This window comes from Stomoxys calcitrans, chromosome 4, assembly GCF_963082655.1.
Source record: "Stomoxys calcitrans chromosome 4, idStoCalc2.1, whole genome shotgun sequence".
Classification (NCBI taxonomy): Eukaryota; Metazoa; Arthropoda; class Insecta; order Diptera; family Muscidae; genus Stomoxys; species Stomoxys calcitrans.
The window spans coordinates 18,695,611-18,723,424 of record NC_081555.1 but is presented as its reverse complement, the minus strand read 5'-3'; the positions used below and the strand labels follow the sequence as shown (position 1 = coordinate 18,723,424).

Sequence of the window (27,814 nt, the reverse complement as noted above, 5' to 3'; positions counted from 1 at the left end):
TTCAATTCAGCCTGGCTGAATAAGGTTTTCCTATAGGAAACCTTCAATTCAGCCTGGCCATAGGAAACCTTCAAACCTTATTCAGCCAGGCTGAATTGAAGGTTTCCTATGGGAAACCTTCAATTCAGCCTGGCTGAATAAGGTTTTCCTATAGTAAACCTTCAATTCAGCCTGGCTGAATAAGGTTTTCCTATAGGAAACCTTCAATTCAGCCTGGCTGAATAAGGTTTTCCTATAGGAAACCTTCAATTCAGCCTGGCTGAATAAGGTTTTCCTATAGGAAACCTTCAATTCAGCCTGGCTGAATAAGGTTCTCCTATAGGAAACCTTCAATTCAGCCTGGCTGAATAAGGTTCTCCTATAGGAAACTTTCAATTCAGCCTGGCTGAATAAGGTTTTCCTATAGGAAACCTTCAATTCAGCCTGGCTGAATAAGGTTCTCCTATAGGAAACCTTCAATTCAGCCTGGCTGAATAAGGTTTTCCTATAGGAAACCTTCAATTCAGCCTGGCTGAATAAGGTTTTCCTATAGGAAACCTTCAATTCAGCCTGGCTGAATAAGGTTTTCCTATAGGAAACCTTCAATTCAGCCTGGCTGAATAAGGTTTTCCTATAGGAAACCTTCAATTCAGCCTGGCTGAATAAGGTTTTCGTATAGGAAACCTTCAATTCAGCCTGGCTGAATAAGGTTTTCCTATAGGAAACCTTCAATTCAGCCTGACTGAATAAGGTTTTCCTATAGGAAACCTTCAATTCAGCCTGGCTGAATAAGGAAACCTTCAGTTGTTTGTGAAATCGTGAGACAAACACAACTTCTCATAGTTCTGCTATCTTCCTTATGCTAAAAACTGCAATCATTTCATATACATATGGAATATTCTCTGAAATCGAAAGACTTTAGACACAAACATGATTTCTTGCTTTTATTCTTTAGTCGATTTCAAATAATCCTGAATTCTCATAAACGATTATAATCGCTTGTTGCTTCTGGGAAATAGCCTTAGAAAATCCTCTGAACAGTCACTGAACTGCCATGATTCTATGAATTTAGCAAAAAACCATAAATCCCCATTGGCTTACCAAGGCACCCCCTTTTATAGCAGCTTATGCACATTATGTGCACGTCTTTAAATTGTTGGCTTCCTTCTTCCTCGGCGTTTGCTTCTTAGAGCTGGGTTAATAATATGGTCTGTCCATATCTTGTTAGTAAATCACTTAACTTAATTACCACTTAATAACTATAAATATGGCACACGATGACAATATGATCACTGATGACAGACTTATACAATATGAGCGGCAATTAATTATGTTTTATATGGCACCACGTGATAGAGCTGCTGCTTGGGGTTTTTTTTTCTAAAGTTTTACTGCCCTGTACCCCCATGGCTAATGGGAAAGTCATGCCGCCACAAGAGGGTGTTGCTGAAGCTCTAATGATCATCATCATCGTCATCATTATGCCATGGTTTGGTATGTTTAGTGATGGTAATCGTTTTAATGTATGCAATATAAGGTAAGGCAATAAGATTGTCATCATTAGCCTTCTTGCACGTACTGCATTTTACCATATTCATCATAGGTGGCTATCTGTTGTATGTAGTCTTATGATGGCTTTTACCAGTTATTGTACTGCTAGACCATAAATTGTCTAGACTATCAGCAATTTCCATTTGGTCTGGACGACAACAAGGCTAATTACAAGAAATATGCATAAAATTAAAAATTTCATGGAGGAGTGTTTAAATCAAAAGACTTAAGACACGAACATGCATTTTTATTTTGAAAAATTCTTCTCTGACAAGGTTAATTAAATATTTATGAGTTGATGTTTTTGCAGAAAATTAAATAAAAAAAAGGGCCTCCTATGTGTCCTAAGTCTTTTGATTTCAGGAAAATTTTCCATGTTCTAAGAAATTCTAATTTTTTTATGTTTGCTCACCAAACACAGCCTAAGTGTTTTAAGTTTTTTTAATTTCAAGATTACAAAGTCCTAAAAAATTTCGTACCTTAACTTCTGCTCTAGGAATACAGAGTTTGTGTCCTAAGTCTTTAGATTTTTAGAAAATTTTCAATACACAAATATCCTAAAAACGGATGTTTTTTTGTTTTTTTGTTTGCTTTACGCACCTGGTGTTCGTGTCCTTAGTCTTTTTACTTTAACAGATGTTTAAGTACAAAAATTTCATTAGAATCGTTATTTCTTAAGTGCTCTACCAACCACCGGTAGGAAGGGGGTATATTCATTTTGTCATTCCGTTTGCAACACATCGAAATGTCCATTTCCCTCCCTATATAGTATATATGTTCTTGATCGGCGTAAGAATCCAAGACCATCTAGCCATGTCCGTCCGTTTGTCCATCTGTATGTTGAAATCACGCTACAGTCTTTAAAAATAGAGATATTGAGCTGAAACTTTGCACAGATTCTTTTTTTGTCCATAAGCAGGTTAAGTTCGAAGATGGGCTATATCGAACTATATCTTGATATAGCACCCATATAGACCGATCCGCCGATTAAGGGTCCAAGGCCAATAAAAACCACATTTATTATCCAATTTTGCTGAAATTTGGTACAGTGAGTTGTGTTAGGCCCTTCGACATCCTTCGTCAATTTGGCCCAGATCGGTCCAGATTTGGATATAGCTGCCATATAGACCGATCCGCCGATTTAGGATTTTGGACCAATAAAAGCCACATTTATTATCCGATTTTGCTGAAATTTGGTACAGTGAGTTATGTTAGGCCCTTCGACATCCTTCGTCATAAAAGCCACATTTATTATCCGATTTTGCTGAAATTTGGTACAGTGAGTTATGTTAGGTCTTTCGACAACCTTCGTCAATTTGGCCCCGATCGGTTCAGATTTGGATGTAGCTGCCATATAGACCTACTTATCGATTTAGGGTCTTAGGCCAATAAAAGCCACATTTATTATCCGATTTTGCTGAAATTTGGGACAGTGAGTTGTGTTAGGCCCTTCGACATCCTTCGTCAATTTGGCTCAGATTGGTCCAGATTTGGATATAGTTGCCATATAGACCGATCCTCCGATTTAGGGTTTTGGGCCCATAAAAGCCACATTTATTATCCGATTTTGCTGAAATTTGGTGCAGTGAGTGGTGTTAGGCCCTTCGACATCCTTCGTCAATTTGGCCCAGATCGGTTTAGATTTGGATATAGCTGCCATATAGACCGATCCGCCGATTAAGGGTCTTGGGCCAATAAAAACCACATTTATTATCCGATTTTGCTGAAATTTGGTACAGTGAGTTATGTTAGGCCCTTCGACATGCTTCGTCAATTTGGCCCAGATTTGGATATAGTTGCCATATAGACCGATCCGCCGATTTAGGGTCTTAGGTCCATAAAAGCCACATTTATTATCCGATTTTGCTGAAATTTGGGACAGTGAGTTGTGTTATGCCCTTCGACATCCTTCGTCAATTTGGCTCAGATTGGTCCAGATTTGGATATAGTTGCCATATAGACCGATCCTCCGATTTAGGGTCTTGGGCCCATAAAAGGCGCATTTATTGTCCGATTTCGCAAAAATTTGGTGCAGTGAGTGGTGTTAGGCCAGTCGACATCCTTCTTAAATTTGACTCAGATCGGTTCAGATTTGGATATAGCTGCCATATAGATGGACCTATCGATTTAAGATCTCGGGTCCATTAAAGGGACATTTATTGTTCGATTTTGCTGAAACTTGGGACAGTGAGTTGTGTTATTCCAGTCGACATCCTTCCTAAATTTGGCCCAGATCGGTTCAGATTTGGATATAGCTGCCATATAGACCGATCCGCCGATTTAGGGTCTTAGGACCTTAAAAGCCACATTTATTATCCGATTTTGCTGAAATTTGTGACAGTGAGTTGTGTTAGGCCCTTCGACATCCTTCGTCAATTTTGCCCAGATCGGTCCAGATATGGATATAGTTGCCATATAGACCGAACCGCCGATTTAGGGTCTTAGGCCCATAAAAGCCACATTTATTATCCGATTTTGCTGAAATTCTGGACAGTGAGTTGTGTTAGGCCCCTCGCCATCCTTCGTCAATTTTAACTAGATCGGTTTAGATTTGGATATAGCTGCCATATAGACCGATCCGCCGATTAAGGGTCTTGGGCCAATAAAAACCACATTTATTATCCGATTTTGCTGAAATTTGGTACAGTGAGTTATGTTAGGCCCTTCGACATGCTTCGTCAATTTGGCCCAGATTTGGATATAGTTGCCATATAGACCGATCCGCCGATTTAGGGTCTTAGGTCCATAAAAGCCACATTTATTATCCGATTTTGCTGAAATTTGGTGCAGTGAGTTGTGTAAGGCCCCTCGCCATCCTTCGTCAATTTGGCCCAGATCGGTTCAGATTCGGATATAGCTGCCATATAGACCGATTTCTTGATTTAAAGTTTTGGGCCCATAAAAGTGGCATTTATTGTCCAATTTCGCTGAAATTTCGGGCGGTAAGTTCTGTAGCCCCATAAAAGGCCCATTTATAATCCGATATCGCTAAAATTTGACAGATTTTTCGACATCCGTGTCGTATATCCTTCAGATCGGTCTTAAATTGTATATGGCTACCAATAAGACCAATATTGTGTTCTAAAAAAATTGAACAATGACTTGTTAGACCTCTCAGTATCCTTATCGAATTTGGTCCAAATCGAACCAATTATGCCTTTTTCACCGGATTATAACAAATGGTGGTTTACATATATATACCCGAGGAGATGGTATCCAAAGTTCGGCCCTGCCGAACTTAACGCCTTCTTACAGGCGTGTTCGTTTTCTAAGTCTTTAGATTTTTTTTTTGTTTTTTTTATATATCCTAAAAAAATTATCCTTGATTTCTGCTTTAGGAGCCTAGTGTTTGTGTCCTAAGACTTTTTTTGTTTGCAGTAAATGTTTCAAAAATTTTCTAAATGCCATTTATCCTTTATATCTGTCCTACTAACTTCGTGTTTGTGTCTTAAGTCTTTTGATTTCAAAAAAAACTTCATTTCGTTGCTGCTATGAGGGGAGATATGAAGTTTTTATCCATTTTTTTAAAGAAAATTTGAAATTTTTCTTACCAAGCCACAACATCTTAATAACGCCTCTCTGGGTTTTTTTTTGAAATATTTTTTTTTTTTTAAATATTTTTTTGTTTTTTTTTTCATTTCCAAGTAAACCCAACCACCGACACTTCTTCTTGCACACATGATTTCCTCTCAATATTTCTTGCTCCATAACAATAACAATTAATTAAATTGTTAGCTTTGCTAGTTGGTGGGCAGACCATGCCATACAAATGACTACTCAATGCAGTCATATCTCCCTCTATGCCAAATCGCCCATACTATGTATGGCTTTATTGTTTTTTAACTTTTTAAATGAAAAATTAATTAAAATGTCTTCTGGCATAAATATTTATCTTTAGAGCTGCCGCCATCTCAAAAAAAAAGAAGAAAAAGAAAAATGAAAACACCAAATCACCCATACCATACCATGCAGCTGAAAAAAAAAGGAGTTTGCTAACAGAAACTTTAACACAAAAATGTGGCAATTGCCTTGTTTTCGTAGACCCACTAAAGCGCAGTGTTTTAGTTAATTATTGTTGTCTTTGCCAGGCATTTCACAAAGCCTCTATTTCCCCCTGCAGCGAGACTTTAACTGTGGCGTCGTCTATCTATCTGATTTGTCTGCAGCCAGCTAAAACATATGTGTAACCATAAATGCCTAAATGGCCTGTAACTTATAAACTCATAAATGTCGCTTTGTCTCCTTTGTTTGCTGTTGCAATACATAATTTTTTTCAAATTGTTCAACAGCCTGTATGGAATGATAAGTGAAAGATGATAAATAAAGTGGTAGGAAACATAACCATGGATGTTGGTGGAGTTTCAGCGCACATACACAATGGGCCAGCAACAAGTAAAAGCAAGCAAAGAAAGACCAAAGTCGGAAGGTGTCGGCTGTTTAATACACTATACCTATAACTTGAGTGTAATTTTGGCTATAATGATATATAAACGCTATATCTTAATCTGAACATATTGAAAGATTATTTGTAAAGATTGCCATCTGTATGTTGGTTGCCATCTGTATGTTGCCATCTGTATGTTAGCTGTTAGGTCAATGACATAGAAAATGCTCCAAAGTCTCATCATCTTCCCCGCATGCCCTAAACATGCATGCCACTCCCCTAAGTTGGTTCATGTCTGGTATTATGTCCTCATCTAAGTGCCGGTGTCTTTTGGCCAGACAATGGCATAGGAAATACTCCAATGTCTCATCATCTTCCCCGCATGCCCTACACATGCTAGCACTTGCCGCACCGATTTTAGATAAGTGAGCTCGTAGTCCTGTGTATCCCGTTAAGATACCAATAGCTATACTGATCTCCTTCTTACTTCCTTTTTGTAATAGCCTCATCATCTCGCGATCTGAATATCCCCATAGGATTTTCGCCGTCCTACCGACTGTTTCGCTGTTCCACAGGATAACATGCGCATTCAACGCCCATTCCCTTAACTGGGACTGCGTCGACCCAAAAGGCTTCGGGTTAACCGAGTTTATTGACAGCAGTTATCTGGCCTTCACTACCAAATCGTCTACTTTCTCATTCCCAGTTACACCGCTATGGCCCGGCACCCAAACGATGCGGATCGTGCCATTCTCAGAGACGGCGTTAATCTCCTTCTTATATTCCGACAATGTTCGTGATCTTACCGTCCTGGTTGTTATTGCCCTTATGGCCAGTTTACTGTCCGTAAAGATGTTCATACTCGACGTCCTCGCGTTAACACCACACCACCTCACACATTCCGTGAACGCCCGGATCTCCGCTCGCAGGACTGTGTTATGGTCAGGCAGTTTAAAACTGATCTCAGTCCCTGGATTCTGAGATAAGTCAATGAGGACCCTCAGGCCCACTATGCTTTGATCCCTCCGTGTAACATGATCTTCCAGATGGCAATACTAGGGTTCCAAGAGTGTGCCGATGGCAGCAGTGTCTCGCACTCGACTTCAAGGTTCATCTCAGGTATCCGATGGGAAACCTCTTCCCTTCCTTCTAGGTTTCCTATCGTCGCCTCGATTATACCGCGATGGTATGAGCTGCTTCTATCCTCTATCCATTCTCCCATCGCCTTAAGTCACATAGCTGCAGTGGTTGCCTTACACTTTATCTGCATATCAATGTGTCGGATATCTAGTGGGAGTGGTCCTCATCGCTCCGCCTATACCAAGACAACATCTCTCTCTGAACCTGTTGTATGGTCCTTATGTTGCACTTTTTCTCCATAGCAGTCCACCAAACTACTGAGGTGTAAGTAAGTACTGGTCTTATCACGCTTCTGTAGAGCCAGTGGACTATACTCGGATGCAGGCCCCATTTCGACCCTACGGCCCGTCTACATAGTGTCCAGTGCATATCTGTTAGCCTTCTCAGTACGCCCCTGAATGTGACACTTCCAATTCAGTTTCCTTTCCAAGATTACAACTAAGTATTCTTGGATAGGAAATCTGTATGGCACATTGATTATAAATTTAACATACAGGGTGGCTGATGAAAGCCGCTACCAAAAAAAAATGTAATAACTTTTTTTCTATTTAATAATAATAATTTAATAATTAATTTAATTAATTAATTAATTAATTTAATTAATAATAATTTAATAATTAATTTAATAATTTAATTTAACATGAATAAAAGAAAAATGTATTCCATACACCGAAAAAAAAATGTAGCAATATTCATCATTGTAGCAATATTCATCAGCCACCCTGTACATATGGATGGACAGACAAACACTGTAGCAAAAAGTCGGATAGACAGACAGACGGACAGACAGATAGAAGAACAGACAAACAGTGTAACAGACAGACGGAAAAAGAGACAAACAAGCCGACAGGAGGACAGACCGACGGACAGACAGACCGAAGAACAGTCAGACAGATAGATCGAAGAACAGTCAGACAGACAGATCGAAGACCGGACAGGCAGACCTACGGTTTAGACCGATAGACAGACGGAGAGACATACGGACAAACAGGGTAACAGACAGACGGAAAAAGAGCGAAGCAGGCATACATACTTAGAGGATTGATTGACAGGTCTACGGACACACAAACAGGGTAACAGGTAGACGGAACAAGAGACAGACAGGAGGGCAGACCGATGGACAGGTTGACGAACAGACAGACGGACGGACATAAGGACAGAGAGGCAGAAGCGCAGAGAGACAGATAAACAACAAAAAAAAAAAAGAAAAAGGCAGGCAGACCGATTGACAGGTTGATGGACAGACAAACAGGGTAACAGGCAGACGGATAAAGAGATAGACAGGAGAACAGACCCATAGACAGGCTGACGAACAGACAGACAGACAAACAGGGTAAAAGACAGACGGATAAAGGAGAGAAGCAGGCAGACATACTTAAAAGACAGATTAACAGGTGTACGGACAGACAAACTGGGTAACAGGCAGCCGGAAAAAGAACAGACAGGTGGAAAGACAGACAAACAGGGTAACAGACAGCCGGAAAAAGAAACAGACAGATGGAAAGACAGACAAACAGGGTAACTACCAGACGGAAAAAGAAACAAACAGTCAGACAGGAGGACAGACCGACTATATGTCCAGACGGACATATAGACGAACAGACAGATGGACAGACAGACGGACAGATAGAATACAAACAGGGTGACAGACATACGGAAAGTAGAGAAGCAGGCAGACATATTTAAAGAACAGATTGACAGGTGGACGGACAGATAAACATGGTAACAAGCAGACAGAAAAGAGACATACAGGAGTAGACCAATGGACAGGCTGACGAACAGACAGACAGGGGGACGAACAGACAAACCGACAGTCAGGAGGACGTACAGACAAACCGGCAGTCAGGAGGACAGACCGATGAACTGGCTGACGAACAGACAGACGGACAGACAGACAGAAGAGAAGACAGACAAACAGGGTAACTGATAAATAATGTAAATGGCCAAATCGGTGTAAATATTGGGTTGCCCAAAAAGTAATTGCGGATTTTTTAAAAGAAAGTAAATGCATTTTTAATAAAACTTAGAATGAACTTTAATCAAATACACTTTTCTTACACTTTTTTTCTAAAGCAAGCTAAAAGTAACAGCTGATAACTGACAGAAGAAAGAATGCAATTACAGAGTCACAAGCTGTGAAAAAATTTGTCAACGCCGACTATATGAAAAATCCGCACTTACTTTTTGGGCAACCCAATATTTAGATAGGAGCAAATACACAAACTTGTGTCTATGTTTCTGGACAGTGCCGCCAGAAGTTACGATTTTATGTCATTTTGATGATTTTTGCTTTTAATCACTTTATGGCTTGACGATTTTTATACCCTACACCACCACTGTGGTACAGGGTATTATACTTTTGTGTATTTGTTTGCAACGCTAAAAAGGAGAAGTACTAGACCCATTGATAAGTTTACCTACCGGCTTAGAATCAATTCCTAATTCGATTTAGCTATGTCCGTCTGTCTGGAAGCAATCCTTAACCGATTTGGCTGAAATTTTGCATGACGTGTTTTGTTATGACTTCCAATAACTGAGTCAAATATGGTTCAAAATCAGACCATAGCCTGAAATAGCTGCCATATAAACCGATCTGGGATCTTGACTTCTTGGGCCTCTAGAGGGCGTAATTATTATCCGATTTGGATGAAATTTTGTACAATGACTTTTATCGTAACCTTTGACATATGCGTCAAATATGGTCTGAATCAGTCTGTAGCCTGGTACAGCTGCCCTATAAACCGATCTCCCTATTTTATTTCTTGATTCCTTAAAGGGTGCAATTTGGCTAAAATTTTACACAATGACTTCTATTGGATTGCCCAAAAAGTAATTTCGGATTTTTTAAAAGAAAGTAAATGCATTTTTAATTAAACTTAGAATGAACTTTAATCAAATATACTTTTTTTACACTTTTTTTCTAAAGCAAGCTAAAAGTAACAGCTGATAACTGACAGAAGAAAGAATGCAATTACAGAGTCACAAGCTGTGAAAAAATTTCTCAACGCCGACTATAAGAAAAATCCGCAATTACTTTTTGGGCAACCCAATACTATGGTCTCCAAAATGAAATTCAATGATGGTCCGAATCCAACCATAACTTGATATAGCTCCAGAAGAATAGCAATTACTTTCTTTTTTTCTTTTTATGCCTAAGAGAGATACCGGGAAAAGAACTCGACAAATGCGATCTACGGTGGAGGATATATTGGGTTGTCCAAAAAGTAATTGCAGATTTTTCATATAGTCGGCGTTGACAAATTTTTTCACAGCTTGTGTCTCTGTAATTGCATTCTTTCTTCTGTCAGTTATCACCTGTTACTTTTAGCTTGCTTTAGAAAAAAAGTGTAAAAAAAGTATATTTGATTAAAGTTCATTCTAAGTTTTATTAAAAATGCATTTACTTTCTTTTTAAAAATCCGCAATTACTTTTTGGGCAACCCATATAAGATTTGCCGAACTTAGCAAGCTTTTGCTTGTTCTAACTTTTATTTGTTTCTTTGATATTTTTAAACTAATATTTTAATGAATTTATTTCTTGTCGATATTTTTATTTTAAGCTTTCCATCAATTAAGCTTCCTTACTGCAAAATATCTTATAAATTATTTTTTGTTTTATTTTTTTTTTATTTGCAGGTATGTTCCGATTTCTTTTAGCAGAACAAAAGACTTAAGAGACAAGCGTGACAACAACATAGTATACGGAAATATGTAAATTCAAATTTGCCCATAAACAATCAATGAGTGCTGTCCGATTAGGGACCTCCTTTTTTTAAACGTATCCGCATGGCGTGCCGCAGTGCGTTATCTTTTTGAGGAGAAGTTTTTACATGTTTTTTTTATGCATGGCATGGTACCTCACAAGTGTTGGCAATATTAGGAGGGAAAATCCACCACTGAAACTTTCTTGAATGTTCTTGCCAGGATTCGAACCCAGGCGTTTGGCTTCAAAGGCGGACATGTTAACCTCTGCATTGCTTTGGCGAAAGTATATCTCTTTTAACTGACTTTACCCTTAAATTCTAAGTCATTCTTCTCTTCTTCCGAAAAACTAAAGACTTAAGACACAAACTTGAGATAGAAAATCAAGCCATTTTGATGAAAAAAAAAAACAATTAAACCGTTGATGGTAGCAACAAAAATCTTAAAACACTAGGAGAGAAGAAACAGCTTAAAAATAGGAAGTGGGGTTTTTTCATAAGTGGGGTTTTTTCAAGACTTTTTCATAAAAAAGTCTTTTAAAATCAAAAGACTTAAGACACAAACCTAAGATTTATTTCAATTAAAATTATTGTTTAGAACAACAAAAGGCTTAAGACACATAAAAGGATATGCTTTAAAAAGAGGCATAAGGTTTTCTTAACTATTTTATAACGATAAAATTTCTCACAAAACCAAATGGTTCTTACAAAACAAAAGACTTAAGACACAAACCTAAGATTTATTTCAATTAAAATTATTGTTTACAACAACAAAAGGCTTCATAAACATAAAAGCATACGCTTTAAAAGGAGGGAGAGGGTTTTCTTAACAATTTTATATCAAAATAGTAGTATCAAATGGTAGTATCTGGTTATCTTGCATTTTCCATTATCTGGAAACTTTCTTAAAATCCAAAGACTTAAGCAACAAACTCAAGTTATATTTAAATTGAGACTATTCTTCAGTACAAAAACAAACTTAAGTGACAAGAAAAGAAGGATAGGCATTTTTAAAAGTGGGAGAGGATTGTATTCATGATTTCGTATCGATAATGGCCTCATGGTCTTTGCATTAATCTTGCCTTTGCTCATTAACTTACAAACTCTCTGAAAATCGAAAGACTTAAGACACATACTTGAAATAAATCTAAACATAGCATTGTTCAGAAGAAGAACAAATTTAAGACACAAGAACTAAAGGATCTTCTTAAGATGGGGATTTGAATAAGGATTTATGGCAGAGAACTTTTTTGTAAAATATTGGGTTGCCCAAAAAGTAATTGCGGATTTTTCATATAAAATTTTTTTTTATAATTTTTCATAGCTTGTGACTCTGTAATTGCATTCTTTCTTCTGTCATTTATCAGCTGTGACTTTTAGCTTGCTTTAGAAAAAAAGTGTAAAAAAAGTATATTTGATTAAAGTTCATTCTAAGTTTTAATAAAAATGCATTTACTTTCTTTTAAAAAATCCGCAATTACTTTTTGGGCAACCCTAATTGTCTTGCCTTTATTTTTCCCTACCCACTGGTATTTCCTTCACGAATTCCATTTGTCAACATGTTGCCAGGTACCAGCATCAAATGTTCAAATCGTGGCCATAGATTTTTTCCTCTATTTTCTCTTTGATAAATGTTTGTTTTCCATCAAAACCATAGCCAAATACAATTTATTCTTAATGACAGCACAAACAAGCAAAAAAATAACCTCCAACAAATATCCTTGCCATTTGGCAAAAGAAATACCGACAAATAATTAAAAAAAAAAAGTTTTCATACAAATGAATGCAAAATGGAGAAATATCAAAAGGTGTTAATGGCAGACATTAATATCGCCTAAGCAAAAAAATATACCAAAAAAACGACAGACTCCAGCAGCAAATGCAAGTGCTGAAAATATTACAAGAAAATCGCCAGTAATCATTGCAAGCAAAAAAAAAACCAAATCCAAAAACAACATTAAACGCAGATTTTCCCATTCACGGCATTGCATAGCAGCCATCAGCAGCATGGCTTTGTTTCCCTCCTCATCACGACCGCGTAGCCTGATGGAGCAACTGTTGGCGCGCAAAATCGAAGCGGCAGCCCAGTCAGTTACCGGGCCGGGTGGTACACGTTTGCGGCGCACAGATTCACTGGACTCCACCAGCAGTATTGGGTCATTGGGGTCGCTGGTATTGGGTGATGATGTATGCCGCTGTGATGATTGCCTGCTGGGCATTGTGGATTTGTATGTTATAAGCGCTGAGGCAGCCAAGAAAAAGGTAAGCCAACTAAGAAAACATACACAAAATTATACACAGCACGTATTTGACTTTAGAGCAATGCTAGGCAATCCATATGTTTTTTAGGGGGTTTTTTTGTGCGGCGGGGAGTGAAAAGTCTAAATGCCTTGTGGTTAAGAGGCATTTTGATTGACTTTAAACAAGATATTTGGCTAATTACTCACTAATTACGCGGAAAAGAGATAAATTTTACAACCAATTATGGCCAAAGATCAGTTGAAAGGAAATCGACATGTATGGTGGTTTTTCGATTTTTTTTTTTTGGTTGGTTGGTGGTTATGGATTTACAAGAAGGACCCAATTTGAACACACAGTTGGAGGCTGTGGTGTTTTGTAGACAAAAGCTCAAAACAAATATGGTAACTGAGAGCATTGTTGGCCTAATAATAATAAGAAGAATGAAATCAGCTTGAAGAACAGTTAAATCAAATTTGATTTAAATTTGATTTAAATTCTCAAATAGTCTGAGATTCATTCATCAGCCTTATAATTTTTGGTAAAATTGTCATCTCCCCTCTGATATCCAAATTAATAAACATTCTAGAAATCAGCACACCTAAAGTTTAAATGGTGGTATTCCATATATCCTTCCTTCCCTGGGTAGTCCTTCTACCCTTGCTTCTTAGACTTTATAATGGGTAAAATGCAAAACTTAGTCTTTATAATGGGTATGATGCGAAACTTAGGTGGTATTCCATATATCCTTCATTCCCTGGGAAGTCCTTCTACCCTTGCTTCTTAGACTTTATAATGGGTAAGATGCGAAACTTAGGTGGTATTCCATATATCCTTTCTTCCCTGGGAAGTCCTTCTACCCTTCCTTCTTAGACTTTATAATGGGTAAGATGCAAAACTTAGGCTAGCCGAGTTGGTCCAGTGCTCGGATTGCCAGAGCAGGGATCGTGGATTCGATTTCCACCAGAAGCCTTGGTCTGAGGCTACTGCGCCATCACAATGGGCTTTTAATTGTCTAGGTGAATCTGTAAAGGACTACCACTCTTACCTGACCAAAGATGCGAGGCTTTCTTATGGATATCCTTCTGATTTATATTGTTTGGCCTTTAAAGTCTAATGGTAGCCTTTCTGTTTCTTTGAATTTTTTTGGCGGCGCCTTTTCAAGATTCTCCTCACTGCTTTTTCCTGTCCCCATTGGGTCTTTAATATCTTCCTAGTCCAGAGAATCTTCTTTCCCGCCTTTCTCCCCCAATATCTAAAGCCTAATGGTAGCCTTGGTGTTCCCTTGATTTTATTATTGACGGCGCCTTTTCATGATTCTCCTCACAGCTTTTTACTGTCCCTATTGGGTCTTTTCCATCTTCTTAGTCCAGAGAATCTTCTTTCCCGCCTTTCTCCCCCAAACCAAACTCCACATATCCGTTTCCAATCTTCTGCAATGAATTTCACCATTAACTCAAGCCACTTCTACCACCACCTCTAGTGAGACATGCTAACTCAATGCCAATGTGTTAGACTGCTATCAAGGCATGCGACAAGCTGACCACTCAACATTTTAAGCAAAAATGCGATGTTTATCAGTGGGTGATCGTTAATCACTGAATCTGCGAAATGCTTCAGCGACACTTGCGCCATGTGCAGTGCGCATTGCGATTTTGCAAAGTTAAAGGCAATGCGACAAAGACATAACAGCTGCATGCACATGGTGTCGCATTATTTTAATGTTGTTTCTGGCCAATGTAGCAAAGTGCAGCAAAATGTCTCGCACTATCACCAGAGGAATTGAGCACATGCGTGGCTTGCTTTTATTGTTATGCGAAAACTTGTTAAAGTACGGGAATGTTATGAATCGAAATGATTTTATGATTTATTCAACTATGGGGGCGTTTTATGCATACACAATGAGAATGAAGGTAAGAGCAAAAAATTTAAAAAAAAAATTGAAACACTTGTTTTATGATAATGAAATACCATTTACAATGATGCAGTATATCCGTTTTCTCCCCCTACTTCTCTAAAGTGAAGTGGGAAAAGAGGACTACCAAGTCGGAGTGGCTTTAGTTTGACAAAATCCAAGCCAGGCTGGCTGCTTCCTCCTTCATCTCAATAGTGAACGCTGAACTCTCTATGCCATCACCTAGAATAGCTGCCTTTAACACCCATTAAAGGTGGTGAGCCAACATGTGCCACATAACCAACATCTTTTCACACTTCTCAAATCATAAACACACGGTTGAGACCATGAGCCAGTAACCTACCCTTGTAGAAAAAAGCAGAACATTTTGATAAACAAGTAAAAGCGTGCTAAGTCCGGCCGGGCCGACTCTTACATACCCTCCACCATGGATGGCATTTGTCGAGTTCTTCTGCCGGCATCTCTTCTTAGGCAAAAAAGGATATACGAAAAGATTTGCTCTGCTATTAGAGCGATATCAAGATATGGTCCGATTTGGACCACAATTAAATTGCATGTTGGAGACCTGTGTAAAATGTCAGCCAATTCGAATAAGAATTACGCCCTTTGGGGGCTCAAGAAGTAAAATAGAGAGATCGATTTATATGGGAGCTGTATCGGGCTATACACCGATTCAGATCATAATAAACACATGTGTTGATGGTCATGAGAGGTTCCGTCGTACAAAATTTCAGGCAAATCGGATAACAATTGCGACCTCTAGAGGCTCAAGAAGTCAAGACCCAAGATCGGTTTATATGGCAGCTATATGAGGTTATGGACCAATTTGAACCTTATTTGACACAGTTGTTGAAAGTAAGAATAAAATACTTCATGAACATTTTCAACCAAATCGGATAAGAATTGCGCACTCTAGAGGCTCAAGAAGTCAAGACCCAAGATCGGTTTATATGGCAGCTATATCAGGTTATGAACCGATTTGAACCATACTTGGCACAGTTATTGGATATTATAACAAAACACGTCGTGCAAAATTTCATTCCAATCGGATAGGAATTGCGCCCTCTAGAAGCTCAAGAAGTCAAGACCCAAGATCGGTTTATATGACAGCTATATCAGTTTATGAACCGATTTGAACCATACTTGGCACAGTTGTTGGATATCATAACAAAACACGTCGTGCAAAATTTCATACCAATCGGAGAAGAATTGCGCACTCTAGAGGCTCAAGAAGTCAAGACCCAAGATCGGTTTATATGGCAGCTATATCAGGTTATGAACCGATTTGAACCATACTTGGCACAGTTATAACATAACAAAACACGTCGTGCAAAGTTTTATCCCAATCGGATAAGAATTGCGCACTCTAGAGGCTCAAGAAGCCAAGACCCAAGATCGGTTTATATGGCAGCTATATCAGGTTATAGACCGATTCGAACCATACCTGGCACAGTTATTGCATATCATAACAAAACACGTCGTGCAAAATTTCACACCAATCGGATAAGAATTGCACCCTCTAGAAGCTCAAGAAGTCGAGACCCAAGATCGGTTTATATGGCAGCTATATCAGGTTATGAACCGATTTGAACCATACTTGGCACAGTTGTTGGATATCATAACAAAACACTTCGTGCAAAATTTCAGCCAAATCGGATAAGAATTGCGCCCTCTAGAAGCTCAAGAAGACGAGACCCAAGATCGGTTTATATGGCAGCTATATCAGGTTATGGACCGATTTGAACCATACTTGGTATAGTTGTTGGATATCATAACAAAACACGTCGTGCAAAATTTCATTCCAATCGGATAAGAATTGCGCACTCTAGAAGCTCAAGAAGTCAAGACCCAAAATCGGTTTATATGGCAGCTATATCAGGTTATGGACCAATTTGAACCATACTTGGCACAGTTGTTGGATATCATAACAAAACACGTCGTGCAAAATTTCATTCCAATCGGATAAGAATTGCGCACTCTAGAAGCTCAAGAAGTCAAGACCCAAGATCGGTGTATATGGCAGCTATATCAGTTTAAGGACCGATTTGAACCATTCTTGGCACAATTGTTGGATATCATAACAAAACACGTCGTGCAAAATTTCATTCTAATCGGATAATAATTGCGCACTCTAGAGACTTAAGAAGTCAAGACCCAAGATCGGTTTATATGGCAGCTATATCAGGTTATGAACCGATTTGAACCATACTTGGCACAGTTATTGCATATCATAACAAAACACGTCGTGCAGAATTTCATTCAAATCGGATAAGAATTGCGCACTCTAGAGGCTCAAGAAGTCAAGACCCAAGATCGGTGCATATGGCAGCTATATCAGTTTATGGACCGATTTGAACCGCACTTGGCACAGTTGTTGAAAGAAGTCAATATACTTCTTGGGCCACTAGAGGGCGCAATTCTCATATGTTTTGGCTGAAATTGTGTGTTGTGACTTCTAAAAACTATGTTAAGTATGGTGAAAATCGGTCCATAACCTGATATAACTGCCATATAAACCGATATTCCAAATTGACTTCTTGAGCCACTAGAGGACGCAATTCGTATCCGATTTCGCTGAAATTTTTGCATGACATGTTTCATTTGATGATGACTTCCAACAACTGTGTTAAGTATGGTTCAAATCGGTCTATAACCTGCTATAGCTGTCATATAAACCGATCTTCCCATTTGAATTCTTGAGCCACTAGAGGACGCAATTCGTATCCGATTGCGCTGAAATTTTGCATGACGTATTTCGTTATGTCTTCAAACAACTGTGCTAAGTATGGTTCAAATCGGTCTATAACCTGCTATAGCTGCCATATAAACCGATCTTGGATCATGGCTTCTTGAGATTCAAATTTTTTTTCCACAGAAAATTTTTTCAAATTTCTATTTTATAAGTAAAAATTGGTCAAAATTGCCTTTTCTTAGAAAATGTTGTATGAAAGTTGAATTAAACTATTTTTTATACCCTTCACCATAGGATGGGGGTATTCTAGTTTCATCGTTCAGTTTTAAATTCATCGTAGTATTGATTTGAGACCCAACATATAAGTATATGCATATTCTTGATCGTCTTGACATTCTAAATCCATTAAGCCATGTGCATCCGACTATCCGTTCGTCCATCTGTCCGTCCGTCCATGTGCCCATCCGTCCATGTGTCCGTCCGTCCATGTGTCCGTCCGTCCATGTGTCCGTCCGTCCATGTGTCCGTCCGTCCATGTGTCCGTCCGCCCATGTGTCCGTCCGTCCATGTGTCCGTCCGTCCATGTGTCCGTCCGTCCATGTGTCCGTCCGTCCATGTGTCCGTCCGTCCATGTGTCCGTCCGTCCATGTGTCCGTCCGTCCATGTGTCCGTCCGTCCATGTGTCCGTCCGTCCATGTGTCCGTCCGTCCATGTGTCCGTCTGTCCATGTGTCCGTCCGTCCATGTGTCCGTCCGTCCGTGTGTCCGTCCGTCCATCTGTCTGTCTGAAGGAGTCAAGCTGGACGCTTGAAATTTTTGCATTTATACTTGCATATAGTGAAGATCGGTTGGCATTGTTAATGGGTCAAATCGGTCCATATTTCGATATAGGTTTCGTAGAAGATAGGTTTATCTCCCGATTTGGTTGAAATATTTGACATGGCGTTTTGTTATGATATCCAACAACTGTGACCATATCTAGGTCAAAATTGTTCGATAACCTGATAAAGCTGCCATATAAACCGACTTCTTGAGCCTCTAGAGGGCGTAATTCTTGTCTGATTTGGTTAACACTTTACACATGGTGTTTTGTAATGTTTTCCAACAAGTGTGGTCAAAATCGAGTATGGAAAAACTGAAACTTAGCACTCGGCGTTTGGTATTATCTTCCAACAAATGTGCTGTTTTTTGTCGAAATCGGTTCGTGACCCTATAGAGGGCACATTAAAGACATAATGGTCAAAATCGGTTCGTAAGCCTATAGAGGGCGCAATTATTTTCCAATACAAATACACTCCATATTGAATCATAGGTTTGTGTAGCTCTTACATTTTTGAAAAATTCATTCAAAACCACCTGCCAAATGCAATCCATGGCAGAGAGTATATGTACAAGATTCGGTCCGGCCGACCGATCTCCCCTTCTGATTCTTGAGCTTTAAAAGGGGGGAAATTCTTATCCGATTTGGCTGAAACTTAGCACTAGGCATTTTGTATTGTCTTCCAAGAAATGTGCTGTTTTTTTTTTGTCGAAATCGGTTCGTGACCCTATAGAGGGCACATTGAAGCATAATGGTCAAAATTGGTTCGTGACCCTATAGAGGGCACATTGAAGACAAAATGGTCAAAATCGGTTCGTGACCCTATAGAGGGCACATTAAAGTGATAATGGTCAAAATCGGTTCGTAAGCCTATAGAGGGCGCAATTATTTTCCGATACAAATACACTCCATATTGAATCATAGGTTTATGTATTGGTTGCCCAAAAAGTAATTGCGGATTTTTTAAAAGAAAGTAAATGCATTTTTAATAAAACTTAGAATGAAATTTAATCAAATAGACTTTTTTCACACTTTTTTTCTAAAGCAAGCTAAAAGTAACAGCTGATAACTGATAGAAGAAAGAATGCAACTACAGAGTCACAAGCTGTGAAAAAATTTGTCAACGCCGTCTATATGAAAAATCCGCAATTACTTTTTGGGCAACCCAATAGCTTCTACATTTTTGAAAAAGATGCGGTCCAGCGAACTTGACACGCTTTTTCTTGTTTTTAAAATTTTTTTTAGTACTATTGTTGGAGTTTGTACAATTCTATACAAAGTTTGGTTAAGTTTTATTCCGATAAAAAAATTTTTTTTTTTAATTTTATTTAATTTTTTTTTATAATTTTTTTTGTTTTCAAAAATTTGGTATTTTTTTATTTTTATAAATTTTTTCAATTAGTTTTTATTTTTATTTTTTTTTTGTGGAAAATTTAAATTTTTTTGCCATTTTCCCACCTTCACTGGAAAGCAGATGTTGTTTTTGTATGTTAATGGTTATATATGTTGCTTTCGAAATCGCCAACATCAACATTAGCATAAATTTGCCAATTTATACATGCATGCTAGCCGCACTAGTTAATTGAATGTCTAGGGGCAAAAATAATTGCCCAACGGCAGGATAACAAGCGTTTAATAATCTTCAAAGAGCGTATGAGAAGTCTTCAATGGGGACTTTGGTGGCCGCAATGTCTGCATCTCCTGCTGTTTGCTGTTTATCGGCCTTGCTCCACACTTGCAGGCCAAGCTGGGCCACCTCTTAATCGTAAATTCTCAATGACATTTCGAATGAAACATATTTATTTGTAACATTTTTTTCCTAGGCGACACACAAACATACACACACACACACACACTGGCCTTGCTGGTTAAAGTGGCACTTTTGAAGGCGCCACGGATAGCAGCCCAAGAAACACAGAATATGTTGACGCATGGGCCATATCTTTAGCTGGAGGAGTAGCATTTTCTTTTATTTTTTCAAAGTAACCCATATGAGTTACAACACCTGCAATAAAGAGGCATGCAGCATACTTCATACTGCATACTGTTTTCGTTTTTTGCAGGCTTCCACCTTTGAATAGCTGGCCAACGATAAATAAACATTGAAGGCATAATTTGCAACTCCTTCTCCAGTGTGAGGGTAGTAAGCAACACCATCGCTTGCTCCTTCCTCATATGGGGGCCAAGCGACATGGCTGGCTGGATAACTGGCACACCTTAAATGAGAGCTCAAGCGCTGGCACAAAAGAAATGCCAAATATCCGGACAGGTTAATTATGGCCAACAGTAAAATATTTTCACAGGTATTTTTTGCCATTGCCAACAAAATGAGATCATGCCATTTGTGTATGCACTATATATATGCATGTGTGTGTGTGTGTGCGTGTGTGTGTAAAACAATGCATGTTGTGGCAAATAAGGACGCTTTTGATCTTGACAGAAACATGACAACGCCAACTTTGTTTGGTAATCGTTAGAAAATTTAAGGAATTTTTTTGCGTGAGGTAATTTAACAGCAAATTGATATTGGCCAAGTACCAAGAGGCTGGCTATCGTTTGAATGACAGAATATGTGTAAGAATTTTCCTCAAAGTGTTTGTGGTTAACAAATGGGTTGAGAGAGAGAGAGAGAGAGAGAGAGAGAGGAAAAGGAAATACTGACAGTAATGGTTTCCTCATAGCAAGTAATTAACTGAAATATTCCCTTGGAAAATTGCATCGGTCTATAACCTGATATACTTTCAACAACTGTGCCAAGTACGGTCCAAATCGGTCTATAACCTGGTACTGCTCCCATATAAACCGATCTCCCGATTTGATTTCTTGAGCCCCAGGAAGCCTAAATTTTTGTCCGATTCAGATGAAATTTTGTATGTAGTGTTCTGTTATGACTTCTAATAACTGTGCCAAGTACGGTCCAAATCGGTCTATAACCTGATATAGCTCCCATATAAACCGATATCCCGATCTGACTTCTTGAGCTCCTAGAAACCGCAATTTTTGTCCAATTTGGCTGAAATTTTGCATATGGTGTTCCGTTATGACTTACAACAACTGTGCCAAGTACGGTCCAAATCGGTCTACAACCTGATATAGCTCCCATATAAACCGATCTCCCAATTTGACTTCTTGAGCCCCTAGAAGCCGCAATTTTTGTTCGATTTTTCTGAAATTTTGCATATGGTGTTCTGTTATGACTTCTAATAACTGTGCCAAGTATGGTCTAAATCGGTCTGTAACCTGATATAGCTCCCATATAAACCGATCTCCCGATTTGACTTCTTGAGCCCCTAGAAGCCGCAATATTTTTCAAATTTGGCTGAAATTTTGCATATGGTGTTCTGTTATGACTTCCAACAACTGAGCCAAGGACGGTCCAAATCGGTCTATATCCTGATATAGCTCCCATATAAACCGATCTCCCGATTTGACTTCTTGAGCCTTTACAAGCCGCAAATTTTGTTCGATTTGGCTGAAATTTTGCATATGGTGTTCCGTTATGACTTCTAATAACTGTGCCAAGTATGGTCTAAATCGGTCTGTAACCTGATATAGCTCCCATATAAACCGATCTCCCGATTTGACTTCTTGAGTCCATAGAAGCCGCAATATTTTTCCAATTTGGCTGAAATTTTGCATGTGGTGTCCTGATATAGCCCCCATATAAACCAATCTCCTGATTTGATTTATTGAGCCCTTACAAGGCGCAATTTGTGTCCAAATTGGCTGAAATTTTGTATGTAGTGCTCTGTTATGACTTACAACAACTGTGCCAATTACGGCTCAAGTCAGTCTATAACCTGATATAGCTCCCATATTAGCCAGTCTCTCGAGAAGCTTTAATTTTTGCTGGTTTGACAGAAGTTAGGTATGTATAGTAAAGTTATGCCCTTCACCTAAATTTATTATGTATAAATTTTTAGCAGAATCCATGAGTGGTAGATTCCCAAGATTCGGTCCGGTCGAACTCACGCACGCTTTTACTTGTTAACTATGACCATGAAATTGTGGAATTTTTTTACAATTTTGTTCCCTAAAATTTGGCTTTCACACAAAATTCATAACATTCCCACTTTCATTAAAAAATTTGTGAAAATTTAAATTTTGCATTTATTTTTGGTTTCTTTATGGCAACTCTACTACTTCCGTCTAATGTTACTACTACACTCAGGTTAACAGTTGGTTCTCTCTGTTCACCCAACTGACTGTTAGAATACTATGTTAGCATTCGCCTTAGCTCTCACATCTAATGCCCATCTCTTTTACAATACAAAAGAAAAGCTCAAAATCTATGTAAGCAAAGCTTTAAATGGCTTTTGCCATCAAATAGTTACCACTATCAAACAACAGGTGGCAGTGCAGCGGCTGATATTATTGGTATATACATATTTGTTTTTTTTTTAATTTAAACAACCTTATTGTAAACATTTGAATTAATTTTTATTGCTGTTGCTTTCAATTAAATATTATAATAAGACTGACAAATTCAGTTTAATTCCTGTACATTGAGCCAACCATAAAATTTTGGCTTATCTGGCGTTAACGATCTCAGTGCTTTAAAATTATGGCTCATTTGGTTGATTTGTTTTGACTTTTGAGGTTTTAATAATTATATTTCAGGAATTCGTTTATCACATGGTTTATTAAAATTATGTATTATGCATGTTTTTCAATTTGTTGTCATTTTTGTTGTTTAATTTTTATTGCTTTGAACTGCGTTTCCCATAACCCCCGTCCAATGAGTTTAAAAACAAAACATTGTTTTTTTGCTGCTTTGTTTCAAAGTTCTTCGTTTGTTGTTTTTATTTGTTTTGCTCTTTCCCCTCTGCTTTGAGTTAAATGTTTGTTTATTTATCGTTGAATATAATAAGCAAATTGAATTAAATTTTTATTTGTGTGTTTTTTTCATGTCATGCTTGTTGATATGGATTTGTGTTAATGCTATGCACTATGGGATGATTCTAAGTGAATAGCAAAAAAATAAAAAAAAATAAAAAAAAAATTACAATAACTTTTGCAATCGACGCACGTTCTACCAAATCAGGCAAAAATTTAAATCATAAACCGATTTTGGACCATACCTGACACGATTGTTGGAAGTCAGAACAGAACATTGCCGGTTGATCGGTATATAAGGGACCTATATGAGGTTTAGACCGGTTCGCACCATACTTGGTACGATTGTTGGACGTCACAACAGAACGTTAAATCCAAAATTTCAGCTTAATCGGACAACAATTGCGGCTTTTGGGCACTCGAGACCTCAAATCGGGAGAAAGGTTTGTATGGAAGCTATAACAGGTTATAAGCCTATTTCGATTATACTTTGCAAGAGTGTCGGTAGTCGCAACAGAACACATCGTACAAAATTTCAGCCAAATCGGAAAACAATTGTGGCTTTCTGGTTGAGCTGACAAACTATCGATTATCGATATTTCTTATAATAAATATCGATAGTATCGTTAATATCCCATCATCTGTATTTCAAACGAAAATGAGATGTACAAATCAGAAGATCGATTTATATAGAAGCAATGTCAATGCCCAGACTAAATAATGAGAAATATCATTGTACAAAATGTCAGCCCAATTGGATGAAACTGCGCCCTCTATAGGGGTAATGTATATAATATTGGGTTGCCCAAAAAGTAACTGCGGATTTTTCATAAAGTCGGCGTTGACAAATTTTTTCACAGCTTGTGACTCTGTAATTGCATTCTTTCTTCTGTCAGTTATCAGCTGTTACTTTTAGCTTGCTTTAGAAAAAAAGTGTAAAAAAAAGTATATTTGATTAAAGTTCATTCTAAGTTTTATTAAAAATGCATTTACTTTCTTTTAAAAAATCCGCAATTACTTTTTGGGCAACCCAATAGGATACATTCAGTGTCGGATCGCTTCGTTTTGTTAAACTTGTATTCATACCGTGAGCGAATCACATCTCCGGGGCAAACGTAGCCAGCCATCTGTTCACGATCAACACTCCGAGTACTCACACTGCGAATGAACCACCTATCCGAGACCAACGTAGCCAACACCCCGCCTTTGTCCTTCAGATATAAGAGACGCTGAGTTCGCGAATACACCCACGAGCCATATGTCCATGACCATCACCCCGTAATTTAGTGCCGTATCCTCGCCGTGGCTGAACTTCGTCTCTAAGACCAACGTAGCCAGCACCTCACCTTTGTCCTTCAGATATAAGAGACGCTGAGTTCGCGAATACACCCACACGCCATCTGTCCATGACCATCACTCCGTGATATAGTGCCTTAACCATGCCGTGAGTTAACCACGACTCCAAGCCCAACGTAGCCAGCACCGCACCTTTGTCCTTCAGACATAAGAGCCGCTGCGCCCGCGATTACACCAACGCAGCATCTGTCCACTACCATCACCCCGTGATTTAGTGCCGTATCCACGCCGTGTATGAACCACAGCCAGCCCCCCGCCTTTGTTCTACAAACATGAGAGTCGCTGAGCCCTCAAACGCACACTCGTGCCATTGGCCTACGACCGCCACACCGCTGTCATATTCACGCCATCTCCAGAACTGATATAGCCAGCCCTCCGATCTCGGACTAGAACTTAAGTCTGACCCAATAACCCCTAGATTTAGTACTACTTACTAAACCTATTGAAAGAAATATAAACAGCCTTTTCCCTCTTGCCTCTTTCCCCACTGACACACATAAATTTCTGTGACTGACCCTGCCCCCGGTGAGCTGTATTTCAAGACCTAGATCAATAAAGAGTATCTGGGCATAAATTCAATCGTCTAGCTAGACGCGTTCATGGCCACCGTAACGCAGAGTTAAGCATGTCCGGCTATGACGCTGAACGCCTGGGTTCGAATCCTGGCGAGAACACCAGAAATTTGTTTTTTTCAGCGGTGGTTATACCCTCCTATTGCTGGCGACATTTGTGAGGTGCTATGCCATATTAAAACTTCTACCCAAAGTGGTGTCGCACTGAGGCACGCCGTTCAGACTCGGCTATAAAAGGAGGCCCCTTATCGTTGAGCTTAAAATTTTTGAGCGGACTGCACTCTGTGATATGTGAGAAGTTTGTCCCAGTTCCTTAGTGGCCAAATTTGCATTTGGTATGTGACCGATGTGACAGAAATTTGGCACAAAGATTTCTGTTATGACTTCCAGCACCCTTGCCAACTATGATCCGAACCGTTCCATATACTGATATAGCCCTCAATTTATATCCTATGTTGCTGAAATTTGGTAGAAAGACTTCTGTTATGGCTGGCAGCATCAGCGCCAAGTATGATCCGAATCGTTCTATAAACTGATATATCCCCCATATAAACTATTCCTGGTTTTGATTTTTTGAGCCCCTAGAGACCTCAATTTTTACGCGATGTATGTAAAATTTTACATTGGTTTTCTGTTGTGACTTCCAGCATCCGAATCGGTCTAAGAACTGATAGAGCCCCCATTCAAACCGATTTCCGGATTTGACTTCTTGAGCCCCTTGAGGCCTTAATTTTCATCCAATTTGGCTGAAATTTTGTACAAAAGCTTCTGTTCTGCCTTTCAACACTCTTATCGAATATGATCCGAATCGGTATATGAACTGATATAACCCCACATAAACCGATTCCCGTATTCGACTTCTTAAGCACCCAGAGGCCTCAATTTTTTATCCAATGTGGCTGAAATTTGGAACAAAAACTTCTGTTATGACTTCCCGCAGCCGTGCCAAATATGATCTGAATCGTTCCATATACTGATATAGCCCCCATATAAACCAATTTCCGGATTCCAGCATCTGCGCCAAATATGATTCGAACTGGATCTACACTGGTCCAAATCCGAACCAGTCCCCTTATAAACCGATTCTAGATTTTGACTTCTTGAAGCACTAGAGGCCTCAATTTTCATCGGATGTGGTTGAAATTGGGTACAAAGACTTCTATTATGACTGCCAGCATCAGCGCCAAATATGATCCGAATCGCTCTAAAAATTGATTTAGCCCCCATATAAACTGAACCACGGATTTGAATTCTTGAAGCTCTAGAGGCCCTTATTTGCATCCGATTTGGCTAAAATGTGGCACAAGGACTTCTATTCTGACTTCCAGCATCCTCGCCAAGTATGACCCAAATCGGTCAAAAAACTGATATAAACCGATCTCCGCATTTGACTTCTTGAGATTCTAGAGGCCCTAATTTGCATCCGATTTGGCTGAAATTTCGCACAGGAACTTCTGTTCTGACTTTCAACATTTGCGTAGAGTATGATCTTAATCGGTCTATAAATTGATATAGCCTCTATATAAACCAGTCCCCGGATATAGTCCCCATATAAACCGATCTCCGCATTTGACTTCTTGAGCCCCTAGAGGCCCTAATTTGCATCCGATTTGGCTGAAATTTCGCACAGGAACTTCTGTTCTGACTTTCAACATTTGCGTAGAGTATGATCTGAACATTCAACATTTGCGTAGAGTATGATATAGCCCCTATATAAACCAGTCCCCGGATTTGACCGTTTGAGACCCTACAAGCCTCAATTTGTATCCAATTTGGATGAAATTTGGCACAAAAACTTCTGTTATGATTTTCAGCATCCGTAGCGAGTATGATCCGAATCCCACTTAATATCCATCCCACTTAATATCGATGTCTCCATATGAATTCTTTAGACTATAGAAGCCTTGATCAATTCCCGATTTGTTTGTTACAAATTAATTCAAATACAAACTGAATTCATAAGGGAACTGTTTTGGCAAAATCCATGGTGGTGGACCGACTGAACTTGACACGTTTTTATACCCACCACCATGAGATAGGGGTATATTAAACTAGTCACTCCGTTTGTAACACTTCAAAATATTCTCCTTAGACCCCATAAAGAATATATATTCTTGATTCTCTTGACGTGCTGAGTCGATCTAGCCATGTCCGTCCGTCCGTCTGTCGAAATTACGATAGCGGTAGGACTCGTAAAGCTAGCCGCTTGAAATTTTGCACTTTTACTTAATATTGATGTAGGTCCATGGGGATTGCAAATGGGCCATATCGGTTCATATTTACATATAGCTCCCATATATACCGATCTCCTGATTTGACTACTTGAGCCCCTGTAAGCCGCAATTTTTGTCCGATTTTGCTGACATTTTGCATATATTACTCTGTTATGACTTCCAATATCTGTTCCAAGTACAGTCCGAATCGGTCTATAACCTGATATAGCCCCATATAAACCGATCTCCCGATTTGCCTGTTTGAGCCCCTGGAAGCCACAGTTTTTGTCTCACATGGCTGAAATTTTGCATTTTGTGTTCTGTTATGACTTCAAACAACTGTACCCGGTACTGTCCGAATCGGTGTATATCCTGATGTAGCTCCCATATAAGCCGATCATCCGATTTGACTTCTTGA

General features: G+C 38.9%; 2 protein-coding genes across 2 annotated transcripts in view; both read left to right on the top strand.

Annotated features, from left to right (window-relative positions):
* Positions 1-10,726, top strand: part of LOC131997321 (mucin-2-like) — a 148,816-nt gene extending 138,090 nt beyond the window's left edge. The window contains exon 3 of the mRNA XM_059368119.1: positions 10,691-10,726. Within this exon, the coding sequence (XP_059224102.1) occupies positions 10,691-10,711 (21 nt within the window). The 3' untranslated portion in view covers positions 10,712-10,726. The remainder of the gene's footprint in view (positions 1-10,690) is intronic.
* Positions 10,727-12,654: 1,928 nt separating this feature from the next.
* The window catches only part of LOC106087095 (inositol-trisphosphate 3-kinase A), an 89,249-nt gene continuing 74,089 nt past the window's right edge, over positions 12,655-27,814 (top strand). Inside the window, exon 1 of the mRNA XM_059368125.1 lies at positions 12,655-13,017. Coding sequence (XP_059224108.1) covers positions 12,763-13,017 — 255 coding nt within the window. The 5' untranslated portion in view covers positions 12,655-12,762. The remainder of the gene's footprint in view (positions 13,018-27,814) is intronic.